Genomic DNA, 18,010 nt, shown 5'->3' with positions numbered 1-18,010 from the left:
GTATTACCAGGCAAGTGTTTCATATTAAATAAAAAGCTATACTGAGGGTGGAGACCACGCTTCTCTTATTTACCTTTGTATTCCCAGTACCTCATAGAGTGCCTGGCTCATATTCAGAACTCAGTAACTATTTCTGAATAAGTAATAATTCATTGCATGGTCTCTTTCCTTTGCCCCTTAATTGTTAGTTGTTATTATTGCAATATAACATCAGTCAGAAGAGGATACCTAATGTCAGCCAGGGGTTCTTTTCAAAAGGAGTCATTGCAGTTGGATTTAATACCTGTTCTTTTCTTTATTTGTTCATTCATTCATCCATTTTATACGCTTCTTGAATGTCTCTTGTGTGTCTGGTGCCATGGATACAGAGATAACCAAGTTGGACAAGATCCCTGCCTTCATAGAGTTTACATTCTGGTAGGGGAGAAATACGGTATTCAGAGGAACAAATAGATAAAGGCTATCACTTTAGATCAGGCTGCTCTGAAGCAAATAAGATTATGGAGTAGAGAGTAACTGGGTCCGGGTGGTTGGAGAAGGCTGCTCTGAGGACGTGACATTTAAGTTGAGACTTGAAAGTTGAGAAAAAGCCAGTTCAGAGAGCTAGGGGTAAAGGATTCAGGCGGAGAGAACATGTGTAACACCTGAGGGGACACAGGCTTGGTGTGTTTGAGGAGCATCAGCGGACAGTGGGGCTGAAGTTTGGTGAGCAAGGGGAAGAGTGATAGAAGATGAGGATGGAGAGGCTGATGAAGCTCTTACAGAGCACAGGAAGCAGTTCTGATTTGATTTTACTTGCAGTGGAAGCCACCAGAGTGTTTCAAGCAGGAGCATGAAGAAACACGGTATATAACAATGTGGCTGCTCTTTGAAGAATGGAGTGTAGAGTGGAAGCAGGGAGATAAATTATGAGGTTTTTTTAGTCGCCCAGTGGAAGTTTGGATGGGCCAGTGGCAGTGGGGTTGAAGAGAAGCAGGTAGGCTGAGAATATATTTTGAAAGTATAGCTCATAGGATCTGCTGATGGGTTAGATGTTGCTGGATGAGGTGAAGGAAGGAATCAAGGATGACTTCTATGTTTTTGTCTTAAGCAACTGGATGGAGGGTGGTGACATTTACTGACATGGGAAGAATGAGGGAATAACAGGTTTTGGAGTAATGAAATCCGGAGTTAATTATAGACATATAGTTACGTGAAAAGGGATAGCTTGATGAGTATAATCGTGCCTCCTGAAATCTCTGTTGATGTTTCTGTTCTCTTTATATGACATTCACTAAATTGAATAATGTTCTTGTATAAAGATGAAATGCCCAGCTCTTTGTCGGTAGCATGTTGAACTGTTTATGTTAAGTAGCAGCCCTCCTATGCAAAGCGGTTGCTACTTATCCTTCTCCCAACCTGAACTTGTGTGGTCCACTTTGAGTTGTTTTTTCACTGTGGTGTTGGGTTTGGCTAATCCAGCCATACTCTTTCGCAGGATCCCTGTTGTAGACCAGTAGGTATTAGTTTGAGGTGGATGATTAGGGTTGGGCAATGCATTCTCTGGCTGAGCCCAGGAACCCAAAAGAGGAACTCTCAAAGGGGTGGGCTCCTGTCCCTTGGCCTTGCCAGTACAGTAGGGGAGTGACACCATTTATAACTCGGTTATATTGGCAGACCACTGTACAAATATATTATAAGCCTCTATGTATCCCCCTCTGTGATCTTAGTCTTCTCCAGTGCAAAGGTAACCTCTATCCTGAATCTGCTGTTTGTCATTTTCATGCATCTCTTTATATTGTTAGTACATACTATATATCCCTAGACAATATTGTTTTTTCCTTTTTTTTTTTTAAAGATTGGCCCCTGAGCTAACATCTGTTGCCAATCTTCTTTTTTTCTCTCCCTTCTTCTTCTCCCCAAAGCCCCCCAGTACATAGGTGTGTATTCTAGTTGTAGGTCCTTCTGGTTGTGCTGTGTGGGATGCCACCTCAGCATGGCTTGATGAGTGGTGCCACGTCCGTACCCAGGATCTGAACCGGTGAAACCCTGGGCCGCCGAGGCAGAGCGTGCGAACTTAACCACTCAGCCATGGGGCTGGCTCCTTTCATGTTTTTAACTTTATCTAAATGACATCTGACGTATATATTTTGCAACGTTTTTACTTAAAATCACCTTTGTGAGATTCATCCATATGGAAATATGTAGTCCTAACTCATTTATTAGGGCTGTGTAGTATTCTGTTATATGTTTGTGAAACCATTTATTTATTCATTTTCCTGTTGAAACAACAGCCAGATTGTTTAGAATTTTTTGCTATTATAAACAATACTTATTATAAATGCTCACTTTCCAAACAGTCCTCCTACCTTCCAAGCTTAAGCTAGAAGTTCACAGAAGATTTATTATGAGAATACCATCTAGCAAATATTTCCTTATTTTTATGAATTAAACGTGGGCAAATGTCTAAGGAAATTTCGTTGCTGAAATATGAATCTTGGAAGAGAGAGGTGGAGATAACTGGGTCACTGAAACTGCCATTGTTCAGTTATCCTAAATTACCATTAACTATTCCTCAGGCACCAGCCACAGAGATCTCTGCCGCCATCTGGGCTTTCAGGTTTGGCTACGACAATGAAGGATGGTCTAGCCTAGAAAGATCAGCCCAACTGCTCAGTCAAACAGGTAAGTCTTATTGGATTTAGTTCCAGGTACTGTTGTTACTTTTATTTTGAGCAAGATCATAAGTAATAGGAGGAGGGTTTGCTGGGTCATAAACTAATCTTTTAAAAAGGCTTTACTTTGGTGGGCATCTACAGGAGGATTAAGCTTCTGTAGCCACATCTGTCTGTTTGAGAGCAATTAATTCAGTTGAGTCTGAACAGAGCCTCATACTGGGTATCTGCAGGGGATTCTTGTCATGCCTTTGCTCTTAGAGATGCCCTTGCTGGTGGCTTCTGTCAATTGGAGGCCCACTGTTGGGGACCAGAAAACTGTCAGATTGAAAGGCAGAATGGGTCAGGGTGATGCTCGTTTGCAAGCAAGTTGCTTTCAAGAACGTACGGGCCAATTTGTAAGTTTCCGTGCCCTGGGGTGCATTCATCTCTGTATGAAGCATCCTTTAAAATATGTGGGCGTTGAGTTCTTAGATCAACTACGTGGAACGTGGAGCAAGATATGTAAAGGGCTGAACTGTTCTGGTTATGCCTGCTGATAAGCATGTCTCCTGAGAAACTGCTGAGGGTCTGTATGATTCTAATGCTGCTAAAAAATGTCCTTGGCTCTTAGTCCTTTAGTCCTTATTATAGGCCTCTAAAGCACATCTGGCCAGAGTCTGAAAAAACCAATAAACTTATTTCCGTGCCAACATCACAGAAGTGTTTGCCCAGGAATAAAACACTATTGTGCACCACTCTATGGTTTCTGAACATAAATTGGGTATTTGAGAGAGGCATTAAGCTTATTTGAAATTTTGGGAAAGATGTTAAGAATATTTGAAGATTTAGAAAAGTTACACTTTTATCCTTTCCTGCATTTCCTCAAGGTGTCCCATGTTTTCATTACATTCTAAAAATGGGAAAATTCCCTTGTAGCTCAGATTTGAGCCACTTTAGTGACTCATTAGGAATTTTTTTTTTGACTTCTGAGTAAAGGCAAAGGGTTACAGAATCAAATTTTGCTAACTCTTTTTGCATTTCTGTACTTAATCACTATGTGCATTTTTTTTTGAACAGGTGCAGATTTCATAACAGTTTTGGAGAGCGATGCTTCTAAGCCCTTTATTGGGAACAATGACTTAACTATGTGGTTAGGGGAGAAGTTGGGTTTCTATACCGACTTTGGTCCAAGCACAAGGGATCACACTTGGGGGTGAGTGTACCTGGCGAATTAACGCTGAACATAGCCCTGAAAGACTAGGCAGCATAGGCCTGGAGTAGCAAGTTGCCCCAGGGCTGCTTCCTGGGGGATGAGGAGGTGCTGAGGATGTGCAAATTCCAGTAATTGCCTTACTGGTTTCCCTGTTGCTGGATATTTTCAATTCTTCACCGTTATAGACCATTCAGTGTAGGAGCTGAGGTTACAGCACCAAGCATGTCTGGCTTGGATGCTGTCCTCATGGAGCTTACATTGTGGTGTGAAGAGACAGAAAACAAATGTGTGCACAGAAATAAATAAGATAATTTGAGACAGTAGTAAGTGCTACGTAGAAAAGGAAAGTGAGTGGGTGGGCAGGGGCGATGGGGGGTGCAGCTGTAAGTAGGGTGGTCAGGAGGGTCTCTCTGAAGACCTCATGATGAAAAGGACCCGGGACCTATGGGAAGAGCTGAGGGAACCGCCAGTATAGACTTGAGGCAGGATCAAGCTTGGCGTGCCTGAATGTGGGGATTGAGGGGGAACTGGTAAAAAGATGAGGTCAGGCGTGGGCACCTGATCTTAGAGGGCCCCATGGTCCATACTTAGGCTGATTTAATTCCGTTTTCATGGGAAACCACTGGGGGATTATAACCCATGGGAGAGATCGGACCTGATTTACTTTTTTAAAAGATCATTCTGGATGTTCCCAGAAGAACAGATTGTTGGGGGCAAGAGCGGGAGCAGGGAGACAGGTGATGAAGTAGATGTGCCAGCACAGGTGAGAGATGACAGTGGGAGCTGGGGAGATGGGGAGAAGGGGACAAATTCAGGAGCTATTTTAGAACAGAGCTGATATGACTTACTGATGGTTCCTGGTCAGGGGCCGGGAAGTGACAAGGGTAACATCTAGGTTTTTTACCAGAATACCTGATAGGAGATGAGGCCGTTTCATGAGATGGGAATGACCAGGTGAGCAGCAGGATTGTGCTAAATTTGAGATGCCCTCGGACAGTCAAGTGACATACAGTAAGCAGTTTTGTGCAGCCTGGAGGTCCAATGAGACAGGACAACCTGGACATGTAAATTCTGGTATTATCCCTGTCGAGATGGCCCTGTCGGAGGGACTCCACGAGGGCACCAGAGCGGTAGTGCACACGGCCAGGGAAGAGAAGCTGGCTGAGGTCTGAGCTCTGCTTGTCTTTTTTGTATGTAGTACTTTGACTTAGCATGAGGTGAAACATGTTTTCATGTCTTTATTGGACAGTTTGTCATTTCTAAGTTTGTAAATTGTTACTCTCTGTCCTTGCTAGCAAGATTGTACATTCCCAAATGTGTTGATTAATATTAGAATTGTTTACGCACATGTTGCCAGAGTAACAATGCAAGTAAAATGGATTTTGTGTATTACCAATTCTGCTCTTTTCGTGTCTCCATAGCTCTTATTAAAACAGAGTTGATAGCATTGTATTAATGACACAGAGATGTTCTGGATAGCAGAGATGCAGTGAGCTGTCAGACTGCCACACACATCTCCGCCACAGTATTGCTCTGAATGGCCCTCAGTGAGATGCTTGAAGTGTGACACATCCCTTTTTAATGCATTTGCATAGTCCTGTCTGCATGATATGGTGGGACCAACGGTGACGCACGTTTCTTTTCATTCCAATACAGGATTATGGCTTTGTCAAGATACCCAATTGTGAAATCAGAGCATCACCTTCTTCCGTCACCAGAGGGCGAGATCGCACCAGCCATAACGCTGACTGTTAACATCTCAGACAGACTGGTGGATTTTGTTGTGACACACTTTGGGAATCACGAGTGGGTTTCTTTGGTCTTTCTAATAGTACGCAAAGGCCAAGAAACACTGTTAACACATTACTTTGATTTCCGTGCATTGACTTTTATTTCTTTCTTCTTTTTTTTCTCCGAAAGTATCTTTTTTCTGTTTTGCTGGTTTTAAAAATCAGGCATGAAAACATTTGAGATGCAGGCAGTCCTTAATGATGGTACAGGGCAGCAGTGATGACTATGTTAGCCAGCAGTTGCTGAGCAGGTGCTGTGCTAAGTGCATTCTTTTATTTAATCTTCACTCTGTATAAAGTTAGTACTATCGTAGCCCCATTTTACAAATAAAGAAACAAAACTGGAGGTTAGATGACTTGGCCAACCAGGGTCACACAGCTAGGAGTTAGGTAGACCCAACTCAGAGCCTGCAAGTGCTTGGAACCGCATGGCAAACCAGACTGCAGAAAAATGAAATTCCCTTCTACAGGGTCACTACAATGGGAGTACTGTTGGGATTTGAGGGTACTAAATGACATTCCTTTTCCCCTCGTGCTGTCACAATCAGCTGATAGGTAGGCAGAGGAATCTGGCAGGGAGGCCAAATATCTCTTTTAATTCTGATAAACCTATGTAGACAACATGGGTTAAGTGTGTCCACATGGACCTGCTAATCTATCCCGTTACGTACACGAAACCGGCTCCGCCAGAGCAGCAGACCCACAGAGCAGCGGCAGAGTCTGCCCTGCCCAACTCTCCCCTTGGTGGAGAGAATGTGCCAGAAGACACCCAGTCTGCAAACTGGGAGGTTCCAAGGAGAAGAGAGAGGAAGGATTTGAGACAAGCATGCCTGGTTAATTCTTCCAAACTTAATTAATTAGAAAAGTCTTCCCAAAAAGTAAAGAGTGAAAGCGAGGCCAGAGATAGTTTCCTAAGAAAGTTGCTCTACAAGGAGGCACGAGGAAGGCAGAATGAGTTTATCCCCAAAGAATAACATTCACAACCAGTCGCTTAGCCCTAAAAAAAAGTCATGAATAATGCCAACAATATATTGTAAAAGCAAAGATAAAAGTATATAATTTATGCTCTACCATACTAAACGTTCTGTAACAATAATTGAAAACACTAATGTAAGTGCTTAGTGCTGTAAAATATGACGCACAGATCCTGTCCATGTTAATGACACAAGAGGCCCCAGAACTTTAAAGTGACAAACAGAACGTTAGGAAAACCACGTTGTTGTCCTGTCAGTTTCACCTGAACAAAACTAATGTGCCTGCTACCCTTATTTTCCTGTCACCTCACTTTTTCTCACAGTGTTATATGGATCTGTGAAAGCATACTTGAATATTTTCTAAAATTAGTTGGAGCATAATTAATATAAACAAACTCCAAATGTCATTAATGTGAGCCCTTTGCTCGTTGGACCCTTGCTTGTCTCCTTAGAAATAAGAAGGGTGTTTGGGGATGGATAATATAGATGGTTCATATCCTATTCATAAGCTGTTTGTGGAAATGCCTCTGTTTGTCCTGGTAATTTTCACGTAGCAAGTATAGGCATTCAAAAATCATTCCACTGACCTTAAGTTGCACTCGAATTAGGTTTATCTTGTAAAAAATAGGCACTTTTGTATTTAAAGATTGCAGAATCTCAACCTAAGAAACAGTTGAGTCCACTCCTTCCCATTGTTCCTTTGCGTTTTTCCCTGCAACTCCCTCCAGCCTCCTCCACTCGAAAGGGAAGAGAAGAGAAAAAGTTAGCCCTCAGAATGTGGTTTGGAAAAGATGAGAGAAGGATTACCTTTGCTAACTTTCTGTGAACCACATATTTAAAACTCTCTGGTTAACACCGTATCCTTTAGTTGCTGTCTTACTCACTTGATTTAATAATAATGACAACAACAGCAGTAAGAATAATAGCTAACACTTACAGAGGAGATGTAACTCGAGGGCAAGGAGTAACATAGTTTAATGGTTAGAAGCATGGAGTTCCAGAACCTGGGGCTAGAGAAGCTGGTTTCGATCCTAATTCAAGATATATCCTCTCACCAAGTTATTGATCTACGTTGAGCCTTGGTTTCCTCATCTGTAAGTCAGGAACAATAATCCTACCAAATCATAGGGTCCTTGGGAGAATTAAATGAGATATATTACTTCATGCAAAGTACATGAATACACTAAGTGCTCAATTAACGCTGGTCATTGTTGAAGCTTATCAGCCAGTTCTAAATGTCAGGTATATTGGGCAGCTCAAAACAGAATTCATTCATCAAACATAAATCAAGCACCTGCTGTTCCCAAGCACAGTAGGAGGTATAGTCTTTTCCCTTAGAGCCACAGCTCTGATGTCATTCCTTAGAAGCCCTGTCCATGCACACTGTGGCCTGCCAACCAGCGACATGAGAAAGTTCATCTTCGAATAGTTTGTGAAGCCATCATTACATATTTTTGCTTGCCTTTGTTTTCTACAAGACTGGATAAAAAGTTCTTCCTGTGACTAAATATTTAGAGATTTCATTTTCTGGTGATTATGGCGTACAAACATGAAATCATATTAGGAATGAATTACAGAATGCTTACGCGTGTTGTTGGCTGATTCAACAAGATTTTCTAAATTACTGACTACACAAATATCTCTGTACAACCAATAAGTAGGAAATAGCGACATTCCTTAGAAGTCAGTTAGGTACACACCGTAACTGAGATAATTTTAGGTAATTAACTGAGCCACCAGAACCATCATTCTTTTTTTTTTCATGTATTTCTCTGCATAAATGTACAGAGAAGAAAGAGCACAGAACTTGTAGTCTGTAGTTAGTTTGGGTTCTGTTGTAAGATAATCTGCAAGAGTTCGTTTCTCTTGTCTCTGAAAATCAGATAAAATTATTTTTTTAGCCCACAAATAGGGTTATTGGGCAAAATATTGATCAAATATTAACAGATAAGGAAACATAAAATGTATTTTCTCTCTCTCTCTTCCTTCCTCTCTCACCCTCCCTCCCTCGCCTTCTCTCTTTCCCTCTCTCCCCCTCTTTCTTTATACCCATACATATACTTTTTATTCTTATTATTATTACTGGATAAAATTTATCTCCTGAGAAAATTTAAGACCAAATTCATAGATTATTTTCCAATTATATATTGCTAAAATATATTTGAATGAAAGCCCTATCTGTGGTGCAGTGACTTTGGAATTCTCTAGACCAGATTTGAATGTCGGTTGTATGTATCGGAAGGAACAGACCTAATGAAGGGACTACTTACCAAGATGTTGGAAGGGTCAGAGGAACAGATGAGAAATGTTGAGTGACTCAGACACTAGTAACTAGTGTACACTACTAGTAACTAGTAGTGGGGAGTCATTACCATCCTGAGGGCTGAAGGGACAGGCAGAGGGAGTAGTGTTCCCAGGGCCCCATGAGATCTGGAGCCAGGAAGAAGGGCCCCTAGGCATGAGGAATGCAGCTACTGGGGAAGAAATACCCCGACTTCTCTCTCCTCTCACCTTTTCATCTCCTGGTGTCGCCAGTGGCCAAACCTAACTGGAAATCAGCAGACAAAGGAGCCCAGGAGATGAAGTTCGCAGGGGTCAGCCTCCCAGGGCATGGAGTAGGCCAAGAATGGATGTAGGCAGGGGAGATGGAAAATCACCTTAGGTATGTTTCTTAATCTCGTTTAAAAATAGAGCTAATGCCTGCCTCTCAGTTATTATGAGCATTCCGTATCAAGGATGTTTAACAAATGGTCATTCTTTTCACTCTTCTGTTTCTCGAGGCATCTTTTAATAGTACTCAGCTGTCTACACATTCTTACTAAGCTTAGTTCTGTCTTCGGGTCTTAGCTCAGGGAGGTTTCTCTGGTCTTCTCAGTCCTTGGTGATCTCCCTCTGTCTTCCTTTGTCATTGTTTTTTTTCTTAACGATCATTTATTAGCTATCTTTCTCTGTAAACGCTTGTGTTGATCTACTGCCTGTTAGCTCTTCGATCCATTCCTGGCTCATCTCCCTCTCGGCTGCACCCTGCAGGGAGCCACACTTCCCAGAGTCTGTTGCCTTCTGCCTCCTGGGTGGGTTTCACTAATGGGAGGCACTAGTGCAAGGTGGAGGGCAGGAGGCGGGACGAAGGCAGGGTAGTTCTCCTTCTCTCTTTCTTTTCTTTGTCTATTGTGACGCAGCAGCTGAATCTCTTCTGTGGCCCCAGCTCCTTCTGGGCAGCGTTCTCCGTAGTGCCATCTCCAGTCAGGGCTGGCTTCTGGACTCTGGGAATATCATCTCCCCCTGTTCCTCTAGCCCTGGAAGTGGTACTGGTTTCTCATTGTTGCTAAACTCTGGTTGCCTCACTGACTCCTGTTTGACTTCCCGTCGCCTCGCTAATCATTTCCCAGTGTTAAATTCACTTGGTTTGAAACACCTAGAGTGGTTTCAGTTTTCCTGGCTGCATCATGTCAGATATGATCTGCCTATTTTTTCCCAAACAGACTGACCATAAACCACCCAAAAGTTTGATGTACCTGCCTAATTATCTCAGTTATACATCTGCAGTGCTTAGCATAATAAAAACATCATGTGTAGCCAGTATTTGACCAGCAGAGCCAGCGAGGCTTTTAGAAGGTGTTCAGCTGAAGGAGCTGAGTAGGTTATATAAGCCTGGTATGTTCTGTGAAGGTTAGGATTCTCCCTCTACCAGTACTTTAGGATCTTTTTTTTTTCTTTTTTGACTACTAGTCTTTAGATGTCATACTGATGACCAGGTCTGATGAAAAATCAAACAAATGCTATTTTTAGAGTTGATATTTAAATCAACTCGATTCCAAATGATTTGTGGGGAAAGATCATGTTGTTCTTAGTCAGAATTTGTTGGCTTACTCTGTGGAAACAGTGTCTCTGCCTTGTTCGTTTGTACATTAAGACATTTGCCGAAGCAGGAGTGACTCTGGTTTTGTGCACTGCTTGAAGATATTCTTTGGGAACTTAGGAACCTAAGACTTTTTAAAAATTGTTTTTGCAAATACGATAAAGAGGTACATTTTTGCATTTTTTTAGAGATGACCTCGACAGGAAACTTCAGGCTATTGCTGTTTCAAAACTACTGAAAAGTAGCTCTAATCGAGTGATATTTCTGGGATATGTCACTTCAGCACCTGGTTCCAGGGATTATCTGCAGCTTGTTGAACACGGTAATGTGAAGGTAACACAATCTTAATACGATTTCTGATTTATTAAGTAAAATGTTTCTCCATGTTTAAAAAAAAATCCCACTCCAACTATTTAATATGTATTCTGATTACCTACTGGTGCATAGAAAACCACTGAAAAACATACTGGTTTTAAATAACAGTAGTCATCTATTTGCTCATGAATCTGCCATTTGGACAGGGCTCAGTGGGGACAGCTCATTTCTGCTCCGTGCCGCTAGATGGCTCCACTGGGGCCTGCAGGAGCCATTTTGCAGATGACTCAGAAGTGGCAAGTTGCTGGCTGTTGAATACAAGATCCCCTGGGGCTTTGGGCTTGGGGTCCTGGGTGGCATCCATGAGCTACTTGGACTTCCTCCTTGCATGATGGCTGGCTTCCAAGAGTGTGTGTCCCAAGAGAACCAGGAAGAAGCTGTATTGCCTTGTATGACCTAGCCTTGTAAGTCATGTAGTGTGACTTCTGCCATTGTCACAGCTTGCTCACATTCAAGTGAGAGAAACATAAACTCCATCAACGAGTATCTAAGTCACTTTATAAGAATACCATATGGAAAGTCAGTTACTCTAGCCATGTTTAGAAAATACAATCTGCCACGTTATGCAAGTTAATTATGATGCTGAGAGTAAAAGATGAAATGAAATGGCACACAGACAGGCTGGCTGACCAGCCAGACAGGGCCTCACTAAATGACACTGAATTAGAACTTACCTGTTCAGATCCAAAACAGTCGAGTTTGTCACTGTACCCAGATACAGTCATGCTCTGGGGAACTGACACACAAATCAAATCTTGGAGACTGCTATATGATATATGCTGTACAACTGGAGTGTTAAATGCCTTAATTTATAATGAGAAATATAATTGTTATATTTAGTTAAGCCCTAAGTAGATTTCTTGGTCCTTTACATTTTATTTTTGACTTCATTGTCTTGAGATAATATCTGCAGACAAAAAAGCTTATCCATCTTATCAAGTGCTTTGAAAGATAGGTGAGAGAGAGCATGGTGTGATGAGGGTTTTCTCCATGAGACAGAAAACACAAAATGGCAGTGGTTTAACTAAGAGAAGTATATTTATGTAGAAGTCTGGGCAGGTGAGTCAGCACTGGTGTGGCATCCTGTGGTATCCGGAGTGTGCTCCTTCTGTCTTGGGGCTCCACTTTATGAGGCCTCCATTCCCAAGTTTGCCTCCCAGTCCAAGATGGCAACATCCGTGTTCTAGTTAGCAAGACAGAGGAAAGGATAAAGAAGGGGCCAAGAGCATATGCAAGAAATCTCTAAAGGAAAATTCCAGGAAACTGACCTCCAGCACTTGTACTTATATTTTATTGACTGGAATTTAGTCATATGGCCACACCCTACCATACAGGAAGTTGGGAGTTGCAATATTTAACCTCGATACCTAGTTAAAAATACTACACCTTTGGAAGAAGGGCCAGGCAGATACTGGGGAGATGAGTTCATCTCTGCCCTAGAGGATAAGGCAGAAAGTGTGGCCAGTACAGACTCCGGATTTTGGCTTTAGTCAGAGAGCTCATGATGGTGACATTTGTTATTATAGGAAATTCATAAGTAAGAAGAATTTTGCAAAGAAGATGATGAGTTCAGCTTTAGGTTGAGTTGAGGTATCTGTGGGATATTAATGGAAATTGCCATCAGGCAGCTGGATATGTGGATCTGGAATTGAGAAGGGCAACTAGGACTAGAGATACAGATTAAGGAGGTGACATCATCTAGCTGACCGTTGAAACCATGGAAACAGATAACATTGCTCATGAGGTTAGAGAATTGCAAAAATAAGACGAAAGAAAACCCCTGATAAAGCCACATTTAATGTGGCTATCATGGGGGTGATGGGTGAGGGAAGAGAAGGGAGATTATCTCAGGACAGCGATTAAGGAAAGGTCAGAAGAGTAAAGGGAAAATCTGGAGAGTGTGGAATCACAGAGGTTGTGTTAGTTATTTATCACTGTGTAACAAACCACCTGAAACCTTAGTGACTTAAGCAGCAGTGGTTTAATAGTCTCCTGCTTCTGTGGGTCGACTGGGTGGTTTTCTGTTCTTGCCTGGATTCACTCGTGCAGTCAGCTGGTGGCTCGCTTGTGGCTGGGGGTGTCCAAGATGGCCCCACTCACGTCTGTGGCTTTGGTGCTGGTTCTTGGCTGGGGCTCCCTCTCTGTATGGTCTCTCATCGTTCACTAGCGTAGCTGGTGCTGTATTTCTCAGCTGTGTGAACTTGGAGCAAATTATTTCACCTTTCTGGGGACTGAGGTCTGTGGACCTCAACGTCCACATGTGTAGAGTGGTGATGGTAATATCTACTGTATCATAGGGTTGTTATGAGGATGGACTATAAGATAATGCCTGCAAAGTCCTCAGCCTTGTGTGTAGGAGGCACTCGATGAGTGGTAGCTATATGTACATATTATGTGCGTCTGGCTGTATGTATAAAATCAAATAAGATAAATGTCCAAATACACGGTCTATAAAGTACAAAAGAATATTAGACAAGATGATATTTGGCAAGTCTAAGGAAAAATCACATCATAATAAGGGAAGGATTCTTACATTGTGTGTGTGTGTGCGTGTGTGTGTAAGGGATATGCATGGTGTTAGGAAAGAGGAATTTTATTTGATTTTTATTTAATCTTCTGTTGGTTTCCACTGTCACAGTCAGAAGCTGTGTCAAGACTGGCAGTGGATTCTTATATGGCTTTTTTCTATTGGGAAGTTTATTAATGCAGAGAGCAATTTTAATCATAAATGCTTGGATGAACAGATTTTTCTCTTTAAGAAATGAGTATTTAAATTCTGCCATCTTAAAATTTGACAGCATCTTCTAAAAACCTAGTAAAATAAAATGATAGTTAAACATATTCATAATTTATTATTCCCAATATATACAGCAGAATGACTAAATTTTTATTTCTTCCCAAGGCAAATCAGAACAGTACTTTCAATTTATTTGCTTTTTCATCATTAAATTTTTTTAATTTAATGTTTAACATTTATTATAATTTTTTCATGTATACAAAAGGCCTATGTATGTGTGTGATATAAGAGTAATCGAAAAGATTAATTAACAAGCATCCATGTGTCCACCACTAAGCTTATGAAAAAAAATTGAGAAATAGATAATAAATTGTGGTGTATTCTTTTAGTGATTTAAAAATATGGTTTTTTATTTTGAGGAAGATCAGTGCTAAGCTAGTGTCTGCCGCCAATCCTCCTTATTTTGCTGAGGAAGACTGGCCCTGAGCTAACATCCATGCCCATCTTCCTCTACTTTATATGTGGGATGCCTGCCACAGCATGGCTTGATAAGTGATGTGTAGGTCCACGCCTGGGATTCGAACCAGTGAACCCCAGGCTGCCAAAGTAGAACGGGTAAACTTAACTGCTGCACCACCAGGCAGGACATTGTTTTAAATTATGTATTTAAAATACGTTTTAAATTAAATTTTAATAGTAAAATTGAGAAATGGGAAAAAGTCAGATGTGTTTTTTATTTATGAGATGTTTTAAAAGTAGAAAATGGAAATTTCTTCAGTATAAAAGCTCCATATTGAGAGTTTTCCCAACACGTTATAGAAAAAGAACATGTTTATGTTCTGGTTCTCTGATGAAAAATAACCCTGGTCTCAAGCTTTCAACATCAAAAAGACTCATGATTACTTCCCAAATGTGTTTATTTCCAGTGATTCAATTTAACAAACACAGATTGAGTGCCTGCCGAATGCCAGGCTTCATGCTAAGTACCAGGGAGCCAAAGTGATTAAGAATCCCTCTGCTCAGGAGGGGAGGGTGGAGACATATAAACAAATAGCTGTACAGAATGGTGTAGCTGGTGTGCAGAAAGTACTGCATAGGATGACCGATGAGGATGCCGTAAATTCTGCTTGGGATGAGGGACCTGGAAAGCTGTAGGGAGCCAGCGACTGTATTGTAACCGCTGATTTACCTGCCTCGCTCCGGATCTAGACCACTTTCCTCCTTGTATTCCCAGCTTCTAGTACAGGGGCTGGATGGACACATAGTAGGTGCTCCAGAAATATCTGTAGAATGAATAAACAATTTGGACCTTATCCGATCAGTAGGAGCCAGACCGAGAAAATAGCATGCACAAAGCCGTATTTATTACTGTAGCTCACATGTTTTCTTGGCAGTTCAGAATAGAGCACTATTTTTTATGCTTTAAACATTCTCTTTTCTGTTCTTTATTAGGATATTGACAGCACAGATCAAGACAGATGGTGTGAATACATTATGTATCGAGGGCTGATCAGGTGAGCATAGGTGTTTGTTAGTTTTTTTTTTTAATCTGTTGACTGGGATCTTTGGGGTCTATCTTGAAAGGAAAAACTTTATGGAAGCAATTAGTTCCTTTTTTAACTTTTTCTTTAAATAAAGTGAAGAAAAGTTTAATACCAAAAAAAGGGACTGACCATTCATTCTTTCATTCATTCATTTATTCAACAAGTATTTATTATATACCTATTATGTGCCAGGTGTTCTTCTAGGCAGTGGGGATATAAGAGGAACAAAACAAAATCCTTGTTCATATAGCCTCCATTCCAGTGGAAAAAGACAGAAAATAAGCACATAAGAAATAGAATAGGAGAGGTGGTGATAAATGTGTTGAAAAAGAAGAATGAAACCAGGTAAGAAGGATGAGGGTACCGGGGGTGGCTGTGGTGTGTTACATAGAATGGACAGAGTAGCGTCTCTGATGGAGTGATGTCCAGGCGGCAGCCCGACTGGAATGAGGGATTCCAACTGCCTATATCCTGGAAGAGCTCTCGAGACAGAGGGAATAGCAGGTACAGAATTTGAGTGGAGCTGGCTTGGTGTTTTTATAATAGCAAGGAGGCCTGCGTGCCTGGAGTAGAGTGAGATGGGAGGTGACATGAGAGAGGCAAGGGGGGCAGATCATCTAGACAGTGATTTGATTCACAGGTCCCTCCACTTTCAGGGTTCCTCAGTGGAGGGAACGTGCTGGAGGCCATCCCCGAAACTCACCAGGCTCCTCCTATTAGTACAGAATCTGTTTGGAGATGTTTGACTTGAGGCCTCTGACTACCCTCCTTGGGACGGTGCTGGGAACTCTACTGTGGGCTTCTAAGATGGACCTCTCTGGGCCTTAGTCCCCTCTCCGTACAGAGCACTTCATCACCCAGAGGAGTCTTGGCATTGCCTACCGGAAGACGGGCTGATGTTGACCTGATCACTCCTTAAGTAAGCTTATATTCTGAGATCTGTGGTCTACATTTATGAAGGAAAATGGTTGCCTTCTAGGAATAAAATAGAATTGCAGGGTCGACTTCTCTCCTATTGGAGATATGGCTTGTTCAGTTCTGCGTTATAGCCCAGTGAAAGCAAACTGTTAGGTTCTCCTGTTCTTTACTCCATTTGTCATTCAACTAGTATAGATGGAGCACAGTGCATGTCAGGCACTGGGGGTATAGCAGTAAACAAAACGGAGAAGGATCCTTACCCTGGCAGAGGGAAGATAGACAATGATTGGCATGATGGAATCAGTAATGTCATGATAGCATATTTTAGGAGGTGATGAGTGTGGTGGGAAGAAGTTGAGCAGGGTAAGGAGCATCTGGAATATGGAGGTGGGGTTGTGATTGTAAATAGGAGGATTGGTAGGTCTTATTGAGATGACATTGGAGCTGAGATTTGAAGGAGTGGGCCATCTTGCTACCTGGGAGAAGACCCTTCCAGGTATAAGGACCAGCTAGTGCAAAAGCCCAAATGCTGGAGTGCTGATATGTTTGAAGAAAAATGAGGCTAGTGGGGCTGGAGTGTGTGCAGGTGGGATGGTGGTAGAGGAGGTGAGGGGGAGTGTACAGGCAGGGAGGGAGGGGAGCACGTAAGGTCCTGGGGACTCTTACTAAGGACTTTGGATGTTACCTAGTAAAATGGTGGCCTTTTTTGGTTCCTGGATGACTCCATCAGTTCATATGCTTACTGAGGTGAGCCAAGGAGGCCCTCAAGATGCTAAGATCCTTCCGGTTATATTAATAATTCAGAAACTCTAAAAAGAAACTCAGCACATGCCCACGTGGCTGCAGGAGAGATGGCTTGACTATTATCTTGGTATCCCCAAAGGGCTAAGCTGGGAGGGAGTGTGCCGAAGTGTTAGGTTTGTGAAGTATTCGATACCTCAGATTGAAAACACTGTTTCTGTTTAAATTGAAATTAAAGTGTTTTAATAGGGATATTAGAATTTCCAGAAATCAGTTTATGATATAGAGTGAGATAGGTCTAAGTTCAAGTTGTCAAAAGTGCTAGTTGCCGAGGAACAGTGGTCTTTATAGCACCAGTGCCCCTAATTGCTAATCCCTGGGCTCTCTTTGTACATTGGTGGCCCGAGACCTTTATTGCCTCTCCCTAGGAGAGTGGGATGGCAGATTATATGTGTGTGTGTGTACACTAAATGTGACTGTCAAAGATGGTATATTTGTCAGCTCCGGCTGCCAGAACAAAATACCATAGACTGGCTGGCTTAAACCACAGAAATTTATTTTCTCACAGTGCTGGAGACAGAGAGAAAGAGCACACGTGAGCACACATGCTCTGTTGCATCTCCTCTTATAAGGACGCTAATCCTGTTGGATCAGGGTCCCCCCCTTGTGACTTTATTTAACTCATTTGCTTCCTTAGAGGCCCCATCTCCCAGTATGGCCACACAGGGGGTTAGGGCTGCAACATATGAATTTGGGGGGGACACAAGCATTCAGTCTACAGCAGCTGGGAAGGTAATTTTGAAAATACCCAAATTAATGAAGTTAGGGACAACTGTTTTTCAGTTTCTGTCCACAAACCAATTCTGTAGGCTTTATCTCAGTCATCTAATTCAGTGTCCTGCACTTAGTAGGCACTTAATATATACTTACTGGACCACAGGGAGAGATCCCCTGTTTTAGTAGAAGATTGGATTTTCAGTTTCCTCATTTTCAAGGACTTTGGGAAGCTCCTTTGAAGGCAGTATCTATGAAACAGATTAGAATTTGATCGTAGAGATTTGGGAAATAAATAACTTAGATTTACTAGGGACAGGGACCTGCATGGATTTGGGCCCTGAGCTTAGACAAGTACACCAACCTGTCGGACAGCTTGGACCCCATTCTGTTGCCATCACTGCTCTTCTCTTACCCTTCACGGCAGGCAGACTTGCTGTCTCCACTTG

The 18,010-nt window shown here is 42.0% G+C and overlaps 1 protein-coding gene across 10 annotated transcripts in view; it reads left to right on the top strand.

The window, feature by feature from the left end:
• CWH43 (cell wall biogenesis 43 C-terminal homolog) overlaps nt 1-18,010 on the top strand; it is a 68,935-nt gene that overhangs the window by 24,009 nt on the left and 26,916 nt on the right. For 8 of the 10 annotated variants that reach the window (XM_070614979.1, XM_070614978.1, XM_070614982.1 and 5 more), the window contains 5 exons: nt 2,559-2,664; nt 3,714-3,849; nt 5,506-5,655; nt 10,661-10,805; nt 15,037-15,098. In XM_070614979.1, coding sequence (XP_070471080.1) covers nt 2,559-2,664; nt 3,714-3,849; nt 5,506-5,655; nt 10,661-10,805; nt 15,037-15,098 — 599 coding nt within the window. Of the gene's footprint in view, nt 1-2,558; nt 2,665-3,713; nt 3,850-5,505; nt 5,656-10,660; nt 10,806-15,036; nt 15,099-15,784; nt 16,048-18,010 lie in introns of all 10 variants that reach the window. The other 2 variants (XR_011538757.1, XR_011538758.1) reach the window with 1 other exon arrangement.

This window comes from Equus przewalskii, chromosome 3 (genome assembly GCF_037783145.1).
Source record: "Equus przewalskii isolate Varuska chromosome 3, EquPr2, whole genome shotgun sequence".
NCBI lineage: Eukaryota > Metazoa > Chordata > Mammalia > Perissodactyla > Equidae > Equus > Equus przewalskii.
Note: the sequence above shows the minus strand (reverse complement) of the source record. Positions and strands in the feature narration are given on the sequence as shown.